This window comes from Procambarus clarkii, chromosome 8 (assembly GCF_040958095.1).
Source record: "Procambarus clarkii isolate CNS0578487 chromosome 8, FALCON_Pclarkii_2.0, whole genome shotgun sequence".
NCBI lineage: Eukaryota > Metazoa > Arthropoda > Malacostraca > Decapoda > Cambaridae > Procambarus > Procambarus clarkii.
In genome coordinates, this window is record NC_091157.1 from 5,308,543 (window position 1) to 5,323,257 (window position 14,715).

At 40.7% G+C, this 14,715-nt stretch overlaps 1 protein-coding gene across 1 annotated transcript in view; it reads left to right on the forward strand.

Annotated features, from left to right (window-relative positions):
* The window catches only part of LOC138358516 (sodium-coupled monocarboxylate transporter 2-like), a 14,805-nt gene extending 372 nt beyond the window's left edge, over positions 1-14,433 (forward strand). The window contains exons 2-12 of the mRNA XM_069316495.1: positions 4,123-4,562; positions 4,984-5,125; positions 6,020-6,100; positions 6,266-6,427; positions 8,397-8,609; positions 9,391-9,653; positions 10,386-10,569; positions 11,242-11,328; positions 11,766-11,929; positions 12,555-12,771; positions 12,888-14,433. Coding sequence (XP_069172596.1) covers positions 4,369-4,562; positions 4,984-5,125; positions 6,020-6,100; positions 6,266-6,427; positions 8,397-8,609; positions 9,391-9,653; positions 10,386-10,569; positions 11,242-11,328; positions 11,766-11,929; positions 12,555-12,771; positions 12,888-13,016 — 1,836 coding nt within the window. The 5' untranslated portion in view covers positions 4,123-4,368 and the 3' untranslated portion in view covers positions 13,017-14,433. The remainder of the gene's footprint in view (positions 1-4,122; positions 4,563-4,983; positions 5,126-6,019; positions 6,101-6,265; positions 6,428-8,396; positions 8,610-9,390; positions 9,654-10,385; positions 10,570-11,241; positions 11,329-11,765; positions 11,930-12,554; positions 12,772-12,887) is intronic.
* The last annotated feature ends 282 nt before the right edge of the window (positions 14,434-14,715 follow it).

Here is a 14,715-nt window from a genome sequence, read left to right on the forward strand (position 1 = left end):
ACAGGATGAGAGCTACGCTCGTGGTGTCCCGTCTTAATGATCCTTTATAATTGTGAGATATGTCCAAGGGTGCCAGGATTTCTGCAGGTGTCACACATGCCACTGGCACCTTAGGCGGCACTGGACGGGTAGCCAAAACGTTACTACTGTACTCACGTGGAGAACCTTCTCCGCGTTGTTTTGAGGTAACGTGAAGAGCCGCCATTAACCAAGTTCCTTTATCATTTGGCGTACACAGGACGTGTACACCAAATCCTGGTGTTCTTTGATAATTTGACGTACAAGTGTTCGTTCTGCAAATTGCTAAAACTATTGATAGTAGTGAGGAAAGGAACTAGAAATAAACTGTCTACTTCAGTGCTGTCAATCATTTTGACTGAAAAATCTGCTTATGTCATTACTTATAGTATTTTCATCGACTTAGTCATCTGAGATACTGTTTTCAGTGATGTACTTGAAGTCTAATTATTGTAGTAGACTTACAAATGAAATTAATGCTGCATGCATAGCTCTCAAAAACATTAATTACCAGCCTGATAAAACTATCAGTGGTGCAGTAACAAAAAGTCTCAAAGTTAAGTATCTCTTTTTTTCTTTCCTTTCCTAGATTTGTTTTATTTTACAGTAAGAAACAAAGTTTACCATTTCATCATCACAATTCTTATATTGCTTATGAGATACAATAACAATACTACTGTATTGTATGACGCTATTTTTCTTTTTTTTTCATTTATATTACACAAGAAACAAATCCACAAGGGCCGTGACGAGGATTCGAACCTGCGTCCGGGAGCATCATCATTATATTACACAAGTTTTGTATAGGCTTTCTAAATTCGTTTCATTTATTTCCGTGTCCTATTTTACAATCAATGAAGACACGTAAATAGGCAACAGGACTTATCATTCTTCAGTTAAAAAATGTTCGTTATTTTTGTTACTAATTCATTAATTCTTGTGAAATATTAGTTATTAATAACATGCAATTCCGAGGGCTGTACCATTTAAAAAGAATTCAGAAGAGGTATTGGTAGCCTAAAGAGACTTTATTAAGAATGCTTTCAAGTATTTTGTTCATGGGCACGAGGGAGACATTTTTATAAAATTATCGAAAATTGGTCACATGCTCTTAAAAAAGTAGATTCACCATCCCCAGTCCTATATGAAGGTGACTAGCCATGTGTCACTGCGACATAAGAGGAGCAACATTGTGAATTCAAGTTGTACTCCAGTCAAGTTGCTATCCCTGGAGAGCTGCCATCATCTACAATCGAGAAATTGTACGATGGCCATTGTACGATATCAGGTTAAAGAAACCTTAAGGAGGTTTGTGATAGATCACTGGAGACACCACCATTCTCACTGGAAACATCTCCATTTTCACTGGAATCATCACCATTTTTACTGGAAGCATCACCATTTTCACTCGAATCATCACCATTTTGGATGATGTGGCAGGGTAGAGGGTGAAGTGGGTAAGATGACAAGAGCTCTCTATAGTGAGACTGAGGCTGTTAACTCTGCCAAGTCTGCCATGGTGATGTCAAACAGATTATAGGAAAGGTCCAATCAGAGGAAAGGCTATAGGCTACTCCTTTAATTGGCCGGTTCATATACAGATTTATTGAAGCTGGAGACTAACAGCATCATGCTGGAGTCTGGGTTGTTCACGATTTAAGGTATTCTGAGCAGGCTTCTTGCTATAGCCAGTCGTGCTCGACCACTTACCCAAGGTAAAAGTAACGTGATCTAGAATCCTGGCTACATGAAGTAATGCTACCTGCACCATCACTTAAATGTAACCACCACAAACCCAGAGTTGTTTGTGTTAATTATATATAATACGTGGAGGTTGCCGCGAGCCGACTTCAGGTCGCAGATTACTGCAGCTACCACTCGGCCCTCTTCATTCCTGGAATTTCCTCATGCCTGTGGCTCGTGAGTCTCGAGTCTCTGCAGTTGCAGATGCTTTACTGCAAAAATCTTCCATCTACAGTCACAGTGAGGATAATGCGTGAAAGAGAAAAGTGTTGTTGTGATCTTAATGGAAAACGCGTAGTGTTAAATTTTGTATTAAAGTGATCTTGCATTCATATTTTGCCCGAAGGGTATAGCACAGTTCGACTATCACTTTTCAGCACCTGGACAAGTGGATGCTGAATCTTGAAGACTTGAGGATAGCCTAACCTAACCTCGGTGTACCCAGTATTGAGCGAGGTATTCTCACTTGTACCGTTAAGCATAGGTTTGTCTCATGTGATTTTTTGGGCATAGTGAACAGATAGGGCATAGTGAACATGGGCCTGTCTCATGTGATTTTTTATGGCAGATAACCATGCATGATGAACATAAAAAAAGAAGAAAGAATAATGAAAGAAATAATCCGTAAAGGAGTAAAAAGCACAACTCCTACCCAAATCTTCTTCCTTTACGATGTACTCCTCACCTATTTATATTATGTACCTGACCTTCCTATTGGTATAAATCCAATACGCCCAGTACTGTCCCATCACTTGAGAATTTACCATGCAGGTTCGAAACGTTGTGTAAATTTATAATAAGTGTAATACATTCTACAGTTAATTATTTATTTTTCTTCACCTCGAACAAAGATGACAAATGAAGAAATCCTCTTCCAATTAAATCAAGATGCAAGAGCACTAGTCAGAAGGATAAAAGCCCTGAACAAGAAAATAATCAATACAGAATATGCAGTTATATTCAATGAAACATGTGTATATATATATATATATATATCTCCAAAATTCATTTTTATTTCTAGTCTGACGCGACACGGGCGCGTTTTCGTAAAACTTATTACATTTTCAAAGACTTCACAAATACACAACTGATTAGAAATTGCGTTTCCCTGATTTTATATCTACATTTGAGTGAGGTGGGAAGGGTGATGTGGCATTACATTTGAGTGAGGTGGGAAGGGTGATGTGGCATTACATTTGAGTGAGGTGGGAAGGGTGATGTGGCATTAACACAAGACAGAACACTAGGGGATATTAATAGGGTATTAAAAGTATCAACACAAGACAGAACAGAAACAATGGGTATTGAATAGAAGTGTTTGTAGAAAGCCTATTGGTCCATATTTCTTGATGCTTCTATATTGGAGCGGAGTCTTGAGGTGGGTAGAATATAGTTGTGCAATAATTGGCTGTTGATTGCTGGTGTTGACTTCTTGATGTGTAGTGCCTCGCAAACGTCAAGCCGCCTGCTATCGCTGTATCTATCGATGATTTCTGTGTGTTTACTAGGATTTCTCTGGCGATGGTTTGGTTATGGGAAGAGATTATATGTTCCTTAATGGAGCCCTGTTGTTTATGCATCGTTAACGCCTAGAAAGAGATGTTGTTGTCTTGCCTATATACTGGGTTTTTTGGAGCTTACAGTCCCCAAGTGGGCATTTGAAGGCATAGACGACGTTAGTCTCTTTTAAAGCGTTCTGTTTCGTGTCTGGAGAGTTTCTCATGGAGTAGGCTGGCCGTTTTTCTGGTTTTATAGTAAATCGTCAGTTGTATCCTCTGATTTTTGTCTGTAGGGATAACGTTTCTATTAACAATATCTTTCAGGACCCCTTTCCTCTGTTTTATGAGCTGTGGAAAAGAAGTTCCTGTAAAATAGTCTAATAGGGGGTATAGGTGTTGTGTTAGTTGTCTCTTCGGAGGTTGCATGGCTTTTCACTTTCCTTCTTATGATGTCTTCGATGAAAACCATTGGAGAAGCCGTTATTGACTAGGACCTGCCATATATATATATATATATATATATATATATATATATATATATATATATATATGTATATATATATATATATATATATATATATATATACATATATATATATATATATATATATATATATATATACATATATATATATATATATATATATATATATATACATATATATATATATATATATATATATATATATATATATATATATATATATATATATATATATATATATATATATATATATATATATAAATATATATATATAATGTTACATCAGTAATTTTTTTTTAAATTTGGTGATCAAAATTTGACAAATTAAATCTGTTCACAGTCTCAGTTGTCTCTAATTTGATGTTTTCCTCCTTTCAGGTGTTTATATCTTGATAACAACCTTGATAAGTGCAAGATATGGTTGTTTATGGTTGTTATCTCGATAACAAGTACTTCTTGTTATCTCGATAACAACCCCATCTTGCAGTTGTGTGTCTCGCCAGCCACTTCCTTGAGACGCAGATGATCAGCTCTCACCAGTAGGACCGTCACACATACTCCGAGGAACTTAACTTACCGCTAAGAAACTCACTTCAGCAGCTCAACTTTGTCACTGCTCGCACGATGACGGTGAGTGTCACAGAACTCGCTGATCGCTTCACATGGATCGACTACATGGTGTTCGGTCTCATGTTGGCTCTATCGGCTGCCATCGGTATTTTCTACGGATGTTTCAGCAAGAAGCAGGACACCAAGGAGTTCCTCATGGCTGGCAAGTCCATGACCACCTTCCCCGTGGCCATGTCTCTCATTGCCAGGTAAATATACATTATGCCGCGATCTTCTTATTTTATGCCCCTAAGAGAAGTACTTTTTCACTGAAAAACGCCAAAATGTCCCAATGATAAATACATAGTTTAAAACTAAAGTAAATGCTAAGTTTATATACCCCGAAAATCACAGTTCACTTTTCGTTGTATATATGTACAACGATATATATATACTACAATACACATGTGTATTGTAAACCTCTTCACAATGCCTGTGTTGGTGCTAGGCTTTAGATCTATCAACTGCGAGAGGGTTATTAAGTCTACTATTATAGTTTACTGACCAACCAGCAAGAACAATTTAGTCCTAAACATAGTCGATGCCTAAAATAAACACTCAGCGTATGTACTAAACAAAAAGTTACCTATTTGTAAGTTTATAAGCTGCATATGTTCTGTGTTCTTTCAGCTTCATGTCGGCCATCGCGCTGCTGGGGATGCCGTCGGAGATCTACCAGTTTGGAGCCAGCTACTACCTCGTCACCTTCTGCTTCGTGCTGGTCATGCCTGCAGCCGCCTACCTCTTCTTCCCAGTCTTCTACAACCTCCAGGTATACTTGACATTGCTGCAATATTGATCAGCCCCTAAATATTTAGGGGGGCTGATCATTTCTGTTTATGATCGTAATAACTCAGAAAACGATACGAAAATCATTTTTTTTTTTAGCATGCTAATTTTAATATGAACCGTACACTATATCTTATTTTAGATCACTAATGTCTACACGGGAAGGAAAGGATGGGACCCTCTCCCACCATTTCCTTTCTTTCACTGTCTAATATGATATATTAGACATTTCATATTTAAATTCCCATGATATGAGTTACGCCTCCGAAATTTTCTCTAATATTATATTCTTAAATATGTGGGGTTATGTCCTAACCTGACCTCTTACCAAGAACGTCGTATTTCGATCGTATGCGTTACATAAGGTCACACATATTGTAAGGGATGAGTGCGAGAAGTAAGTTGTGGTGGCAGCAGTTTATGAAACTGGTGTATTTTGTTTCTATATTGGCAACTCACAAGGAGCACAATGCAACCGGTCTTTTGAAACGTTGGAGTGATGGTAGTTGTTGGTTTGCTGGAGTATGGTGGTGGTGCTGCTGGTGGTCTGTTGGAATATGGTGGTGGTGCTGCTTGTTTATCCAGGATTGAGTGTTGTGAGTAAGACATGTACGAGAGTAACTTTGTAATATGTCTGACTTGCATTTGCATATACTGCTCCTCCTTATCTACGTCTGGTCATTCCTCTCCTTCCCACACTAATATATTGCGTCATGCGCGCACTTTACTGCCTCGGAGAGCTTTGCTTAACAGATGAGGAGAATTTAGATTTTCAGTAAGTTTTAATTAAGAGAGTTTACATGTGTAACAAAACATGTGCAGGTGTAAATCGTCTCTGAAGTATTATTATGTATGTAATTGTGAGTTTGACCGGCAGATTAGCTCCACCTTCGAGTACCTTGAGATGCGGTTCCACAGAGCAGTGCGGTGGCTGGGCTCCTTCGTCTTGATCATCCAGGTGTGTAAGGCGGCTGTGTGTGTGTGTAGGATTGTAGCGCCAGATTAAAATACCTGCAACACAAACAAGGGCCCCATTTGTGAGTCTTTGTCTTTGATGAATTACTTTCAATCGTCAATAAAAAGGAAGTAACTAACATGAACTTGTTTTACTGTGTGGGGCCAGATGTCGCTGTACATGGCCATCGTGGTGTACGCTCCAGCACTCGCCCTGGCTCAGGTCACCGGCTTCGACGTCTACGTCTCCGTCAGCCTCATCTGCTTCGTCTGCATCTTCTACACCACTCTTGGCGGCATGAAGGCTGTCCTCTGGACCGACGCTCTCCAGGTTAGCCGCCGCCTGCATTCATGCATCTTATATGCGTCCTTTCCTGTACACTTTGATCTAGAAGCAAAACCCAAGTGTCCAGAAAGAAAATGTAGACTAGAAAGAAGATGTGAACTAGATCTTTTGAAATATATATGCATTATTCTGTATAAGGCGCGTCTCCACCTTTAATTGAAGGATTGACTATTCATTTTTGGCCAAGTCTTGTTTTTCAAAACACCTAAAAGCCTATATTGTTAACTCCATTTTATGCTTTATTGGAAAGAAATTGGCAACTAAGTATATTTTTATATTTTAATTGTCACCGACGATAGCTTTCACAGTATCGTAAATACAAAAGACTTATCGACTATTCTTGTGTTTTTTATTTCGTATTTTGCTATTAAAATATTAACCGTAATCAGTTTAAATGAATACAAATCATTGTAAAGAATATACATAGTTATATAAGTAGCAAAAAAAAATAATTCATAATGATTTTATTTATTAATCTTGTCGGGGAACAGGAAGCCTATGTGTATGTACTTTAGGCTTCTATATCAACTTCCAATATGTAACCCCACAACAAGCTCAGCCTGTCCTCCTAGGGTTTCCAAACGTTAAGAAACTGTCGTACTAAAGTGTACTTATCCTAACCTACCAGAGGACCCAAAACAGATAACTGGACATTATGTCAATTTCACGAACCGCTGCCATTTGCTAGTCTGACGATTTTTGGCCTTAGGTTGAGTATACGACAAATACGACGTCCTGGAATATAGGCTTTTTAGTGGGCATTTATTAAAGGAAAAATCAGATTACACTAAAACTTGTTTTTCATAGAATCCGGTTGTTATGATTGGCTTCTATTCGGTTGGAAGAACATTTTTAAGCAATGGGCAACTTGACCAATGCTGCAAACATTACTACATGTTGCAGACGACGAGTCACAATTACATGGCTGAAAACTGTTGACCAGACCACACTCTAGAAATTGAAGAGACGACGACGTTTCGGTCCGTCCTGGACCATTCTCAAGTCGATTGTCTTTATTAATTGTCAGTTATCACGATCGACTTGACGATGGTCCAGGACGGACCGAAACGTCGTCGTCTCTTCAATGTCTAATGTGTGGTTTGGTCAACATTACATGTTTTCTAAATGATCAAGATTTAATGCTTTTTATTTGTATAAACTTGTCAAATTATTTATTCCAAAATCTTAACTTATTTTTAATGATGTAGCAAGATAGTCAATATTAGGTTTATCAGTGGTATACATATTTTAACTTGTCAGTGATACCTAACAAATGACTTCATAGTTCCTATTTATACTCGGGGTAGAATCATTCATATACATACGATCCCAAGTGTATTAAGGGTCCTGGTAATTTGTTCCATAGATCAGCAACCATGTTGACAAACTAATATTTACCCAGTTTGTTTATGCATCTAAACGTATCCATATATACCCTTCGTTTCGTGCTGTGTTTTTGTCTCACTACACTGAACATCTTATTAATATCCCCTTTCATTCATTCATTTATATTCACTCGTATCTACTCCTACAAATAAGTCCCAGTGTACTATTTCCCTCATTCCGTTCATTCTTGTGTTCATTTTTTGGCAAAATGTACCGGAACAAGCACAGTGCCCTGGGGAAGGAGGCGGAAGGGATTGGGAGCTGAGCTTTCCACAGTTAATGATCCGGATTTTACTTCGTTGACTATTACACTCTGGGCTTTATTCGTTAGGAAATTAAAAATCTATCTCCTTATTTTGCCAGTTATTCCTTATGTGTGCAGTAACCCCATTGTCACAGTTGTCAATAGCTTTTGCGAAATCTGTGTATATTACATCTGTTTTTTGCTTGTCTTCTTTGGCATTTAAGGCCATATCATAATGGTCTATCAATTGTGAAAGGCAGGAGCGTCCTGTTCTAAATCCATGTTGTCCATGGTTATGAAGACACTGTGATATCTTTCTTCCAGACACTCGTCCTGTATGCCAGTATTATATTCGTCACCATCAAGGGCACTTTTGACGTCGGAGGATTCAGTGCCGTCTGGGAGAGGAATGCTGAGAGCGGCCGGACACAGATGATCGACTTCGACCTGAATCCCACCACCAGACACACCGTTTGGGCACTGGTTATTGGAGGTTATTTCAACTGGATCACCATATACGGCGTCAACCAGGCGCAGGTACGGACTCCACTAGCCTACACGATTCCAGTAATTTGCTCATCTCTAATGATTTATTAAGTAAACAAAACATGGATTGATAAAGCTCAGATTGATTATGGACCAGAGGCTAGTGTGTGAGGGGTTGGCACGTGAGGGGGCTAGTGTGTGAGGGACTAGTGTGCTGGCCGGGTTGGTGTTGTTTGTTCAGGCGATTCTTAATTGTTGCCAAGTAATTCCTTGCACGTCTATACAGGGGTCTTCTGAGTTGTGCCAGAAGAAAGAGAGTGAGTTGCGTAAGTGCCACAGTGGTGGCTGTGGCACTCCTTGTCGAATCTGGATTTAAAAGGTGTGGATAGGTGTGTGGCTTCTATAACTTTTTCTTTCATTTCATTCCATTCGTATTGGGGACGAGTTTTTTATTAAATTAATTTTATTCATTTGCGTTTCCAGCGTCCATCTTTCCTCTCATCCTGTTTTCTCTTACTGTAAAGAGGCTTCCACAGGAGCCGTATGAGGATTCGCGTGCATCTGGGAATACCCAGTGCATAGGTTCGAATTCTCATCACGGCTCCTGTGGATTTTCTCTGAGTGTTGAGGTGATTTAATGGAGGGGACGGGTGAGGTGGGTGATGGAGAATGGTTTGGTGTGAAATGTTAACGTGTGGTGGGAGGAGGGAGAAAGGGAGAGGGAGCAGGAAAGGGTGATGGAAGAGAAGGTCCAGGCAACAACAACCAAAAAACGGTTCGGGTGGCGCTATAGGCATGAAAATTCATACATTTTGTTTACACTTCCGTGTAGGTGCAGCGATACCTTTGTCTCCAGACAAAACAAATGGTCATGAAAGCCTTGTGGATCAACTTAGTGGGAATGATGATATTGATGACTACCTGTTGCTTCGGCGGGATGGTTGTGTACGCCAAGTACTATGACTGTGACCCCATCCGGGCTGGAGTTGTCACCAAGGGAGACCAGCTCTTCCCGCTCTTTGTCATGGACACCCTTGGACAGTGGAAGGGACTTCCAGGACTCTTCGTTGCTGGTATATTCGCCGGCACTCTCAGGTATGACCTGTTTCTTTCGTAATTATTGAACAATTAAAGCATAATTCTATGTTCCATTCTGAATTACAATAGCCTCTTGAGATATAGTTAGTCAGCAGGAGGCTCATGTTGACCAGACCACACACTAGAAGGTGAAGGGACGACGACGTTTCGGTCCGTCCTGGACCATTCTCAAGTCGATTGTCGACTTGAGAATGGTCCAGGACGGACCGAAACGTCGTCATCCCTTCACCTTCTAGTGTGTGGTCTGGTCAACATATTATAGCCACGTTATTGTGACTTATCGCCTGCAGGAAGCTCATGATATTTTCCAAAGCTATATTACCCGATATCAAGGAACATATTGGACAGACTACTGTTTCAAATTGCATAATAACAGTTATCAAACTCAGCCATAAGTAGCGGGAATAATATTGGTCCAGTTATTGTTGGTTTTTAATCAGCACCCTCGCGGTCGCTTGTCCCTCGATAGAATTCTTGGTGAATTGGATACTTTTGATATCGTTCGCCTTATGCGTTTCTGTTCTCGTGTTGGCATCCTTGGTGATATTTAGCGCCCTCTTATTATTCCGCACATTTGATGGTGCTACATAGCCTCCCGGTTTCGTGCCTTCTTTTGATAATTACGGGGTAGAAATAGCCTAAGCTACTCTATCCCTTTGAGATGTATTTCTTTCTTATCTCAATAAACATACTTGAACTTGAACTTGATAATTACTTACTTTTAATCAGCACCATTTCCTCCGTGTTGAACTCCCTGGCGGCCATCGTGTTGGAGGACTTCGTCAAGAGCGGGTGTTATCCAGGCATCTCCGACACCGCCAGCACCTGGGTCTCCAGGGGCCTCTGCGTCTTCTTCGGTCTTCTTACGTTCTCTCTCGTCTTCGTGGCGGAGCGACTCGGCAACATTTTGTCCGTGAGTAGAAGAAGGATGATTGGCCCTCGAAGGCATGACATTTTATGTAAATGAGGTACGTAAGCATAGCCTCTGCTGGGTACATTTTGTGAGAGGGGGGCTGCGTCTGGATCAATGTTCAATATCTGCAGGTCGTATAATACTGGCTGTAGCAAACATCAAAGAAGATGGGATAAAAAGGTGTAGAATAATCCCAGTTGGTGCATAACCCGGAACAGTTGGGATAAAAGAGTCGGTACTAATCCTGGGAGTTGTCAAGACAAAAATAACCACGGTAAAAAGGGTGAGGACTAATTCAGGCAGTTGCCAAAACAAAACTTCTAGGATTAGTCTCCAATTACACTATTAATCTTATATTTTTTGTACTTTTAGATTTGCAGAAAATACGCAAATGCTGATAATTTTATCTCACTGCGGGATATATCCTTTCAAGAGGATTTGTTATGTCTACTTGGAGATAGCCAGATCAATTACAAAGTTACAATTGTCTCCTGTGTGTCCAAATTAGTTGTTTGTGCGTATGTTCATGTATACATATGTCTTTTTTTATGAAAATGTGAAGAAGTGTGAAAGTGTGTACATTTTGAGAGGGTGGGATTTGTCTCTGTGAAAAAGTATTTTAATATGGCTGCCTCCAAGAAGATATCTAAGGATCTGTGTATTGTATTACAGTTGTCGATGAGTCTCTTAGGCATGGTTGGAGGGCCTCTGCTAGGAGTCTTCACCCTCGGCATGTTCTTCCCTTGGGCCAACGCCACCGTAAGTCCTTCAAGTGTCGGAAGTCGTTGTTCCACTTACAGCCAGGTCTATCTCAATATAATCATCAGCAAGACATTCTTATCTCACATAAAGACTGAGTCAGTCTCCAACCCTGAAGGAGTGTTCTCTCTTAACATAATTATATGCATAAATATATAAACATAAATCAAGAAATAACGAATGAGGACTTGTGAAGTAAATATGTGCAACAATGGTGTTCTGGCGACCCTTGGACCTGAACCCCAGACTTCTTGCTGGCGAGAATACAAACCTCTGGATCACACTGACATTCGACCATTTTCAACCACATGTTGAGGAATTCCATTCACTTCAACAGTAAATTGTCAATGATATCAGCATTAGATCATTTAAATAATTATTTATATATCTATAACCATTCACAATACTTTATACTTATAATGGCACGCATCCTACAGGGAGCCTTCGTTGGTGAAGTCGTCAGTTTGATCTTCATGTTCTGGATCGGAGTGGGCCATCATATGGCAAGGTCCTCGGGCCAGATCAAGGTGGTGGCCATGCCCACTAGCATAGACGGCTGTCAGAACCTCACCATCACTGAACCTGACTTCCTGTATGAACCGTAAGTCGCTGCATGTTCAAACCTGTAATTCCAGTCAATCGTTGTTGTTGTTGTTAAAAATTTGCTACCTGGAACAAAGTTCCAAGTAGCACGGGCTATGGTGAGCCCGTAGTCCCTTCCCAGTCAATCATTTACAATCATAAACACGCATGTTTAACTCTCGGTAAATATTGTGACGACAGTTTACATGAGTAGTGTTGCGAGGACCAATAACTGGGATTTTAATCCCCAAGACTTACAAAGTAAAGTGGGAGGACAAAGATGGTGACAAAGGTGGGTGGGGAAAGGGGGAAAAAGGGGGAGGGGGAAAAGGGTGAGGACGAATGAGATATCTGTAGAGTGTGAAGCTTAGCTGCGAAATTTCTTAATACAGGGGGAGAGAGGGTAGCAGTGGGGAGTGGGATAAAGAGGAAATGGGGGTCTAAAGGGATGGGGATAAGGGGGTCGCAGTATATGGAAGAAGAAACTGAAATTTCTTCTTCCATCTACCCCATTGATAATTCCTCGTCCCCGTCGGGAACGAGGAGACATAGCAAAGAGACAGGCTATCTCAGGCACCACCAGGTACCCGCACCCCCTCTTTAGTATAAAATGAGTAAAGCTACTGTTGATGTTTTTGCCACAGTGAGGGCGAGGAGCCAGGTGAGGCGCTGGCCTTGTACCGCCTGTCTTACATGTGGTACTCTGCGACGGCCTGCTTCACCGTGATCATCGTGGGCATGCTGGTGACGCTGGTGACTGGTAAGCAAGATGTGCGGGCTGTTGACCCTCGCTGTCTCTCCCCCGCCGTCATGTGGTTCAAGAACTGGCTGCCAGGACTCAATGGTCTCGGAGAAGACTACGTGAGTATCCCCTTCAGTTTTTGTATATATTCCATCCCTTCCAGTTAGTTTCCCCGAGAAGAATACTTATAACATATGTACGCCATATTGAAACTTAATATTTTGTTTATTTACAGATTGATGAAGAGAAACTGAAGGAGAGTAAAAACAGCAGTTCCCTTGTCAACACCAACTCAAGTTTCACCCCAGAAATGTTGGAGAAAACATATGGGGACTACACACCCGAGGAGAGCTCGAAGCTGTAAAATATTAGTTTTAAAATTCAGTTTCTGCACTCGGCTACCTAATTTGCGAGCGTTGTGGTCACAAGCCTAATGCACTATGAGAGACAACTGAGAATGAAAATAACAACTGACAACTTCATGAGAGTAATAAGACTTAACAGTTAACTTCAAAATCTACACTAGGCTTCTGTCCCAAAAAGCGCCCTGACGGTAAGAGAGGAGAGGATAGGACGGGAAGAGAGAAGATGGGATGGTAAGAGAGGATGAGGATGGGAGAGGGTGAGAAGTGGGGGTGGGAAACGCTAGAAGTGAAAACCTCCATAGACCATACCTTCGACCTTACTCTTTAGTAACCATCCCCACCCCAGAGTGACGTCGTCTCCCTTTGCTGTTACTTCCCTTAGTAACCTCTCCTCTGTGGCTCTCAGTGACATCAGCCTCCCCCCATTCTCTCAGTGACTTTTCCCCTCCCCTCTGAACTTCCCCTTCCCCTCAGTGACCTACTCCCTCCCCTCAGTGACCTTTCCCCCCTCCACTCAGTGACCTTTCCCCCCTCCACTCAGTGACACCCTCAGGCCTCAGGGCACAGGCAGCAGCAAAACACTGTACCCAAGAGCCTTGTGCTATAAACGTGGTGACTGAGTGACGTCGCCATCTAGGACCCTCCCTCCTCCCCTCACTTGCACTTGTATCCTTACCATGTCTCCTTAAATTTCAACCCCCCTTCTCAACCCCCCCCCCTTCCCCCCACAACCAGCTTCCGACTCGCCATCCCTCCGCCCAAATCCGTCTTCTTGGCGTTGCTCCCAACAGTTCATGTTTACAGTGAGTGATTATCTGTGCTACTTACTCATCTGTGCTACTTATCGGTAACTTTGGGGATCAAATGAATCGATCAAAAACTTCATTCACGTGATTGTATATATTTATAATAAAGTTTACACGCACAATTTCAGTAGACTGTTAACATAAGGAAAAGTCATGATGATAGCATTACACGTAATTATTATAACTATACAAGGTGTCATACCTGGGGGCGGTGCAGGACTCAGGCATCCCAGAGACTACGAATCATTGCTCTGAGACGAACCATTTATTTTTTTTAAATTTTGCCCCGAGGGGCGAGTTTATTGGGCAGCGCCACTCATCCTGTGAGTGGACACACCGCCATAGCAGCATGTACAACACTCCCCAATAAGAAGAAAACCCGCTGGGTTCTTCATCCTGTCACTTGTACCTACACACAACTGGGATTTCGAACTATTCTTTCCAGGAGTGGTTTTAAAATCTTTTATAAATGCATGAATGGCCAGTCGGACTTGCATATAACTGAATGTTCATATATCAGAGAACTGCGGCCTCTGATGAATAATAACGTTTCAGCTATACTATACAGTTGTATTCAATCCAAACTATATAAATGTTTTCTGTTTATTTATGCGCGGTGTATTTTTTTTAAGTCTCCTTGATTTGAGTTTTTTGTGCTTATTTCGAGTGATGTCTTTTATTTATTTCTGCTTAATTGAGGCACCGAGTATAATATTTGGTGTTTATATTTTGTAACATTTGTTGTTTTTTCTAAATGTGTGTAATTGATATTCTCTATTTTGTTAAAAATCTTTTGTGTTTGTATAAATTTCTAGAATTAGTTCATTTTATAATTGTAATTTCGAATAAGTATTTACCGTCTGTGGGATCCATATAAAATTCTACTTTAATT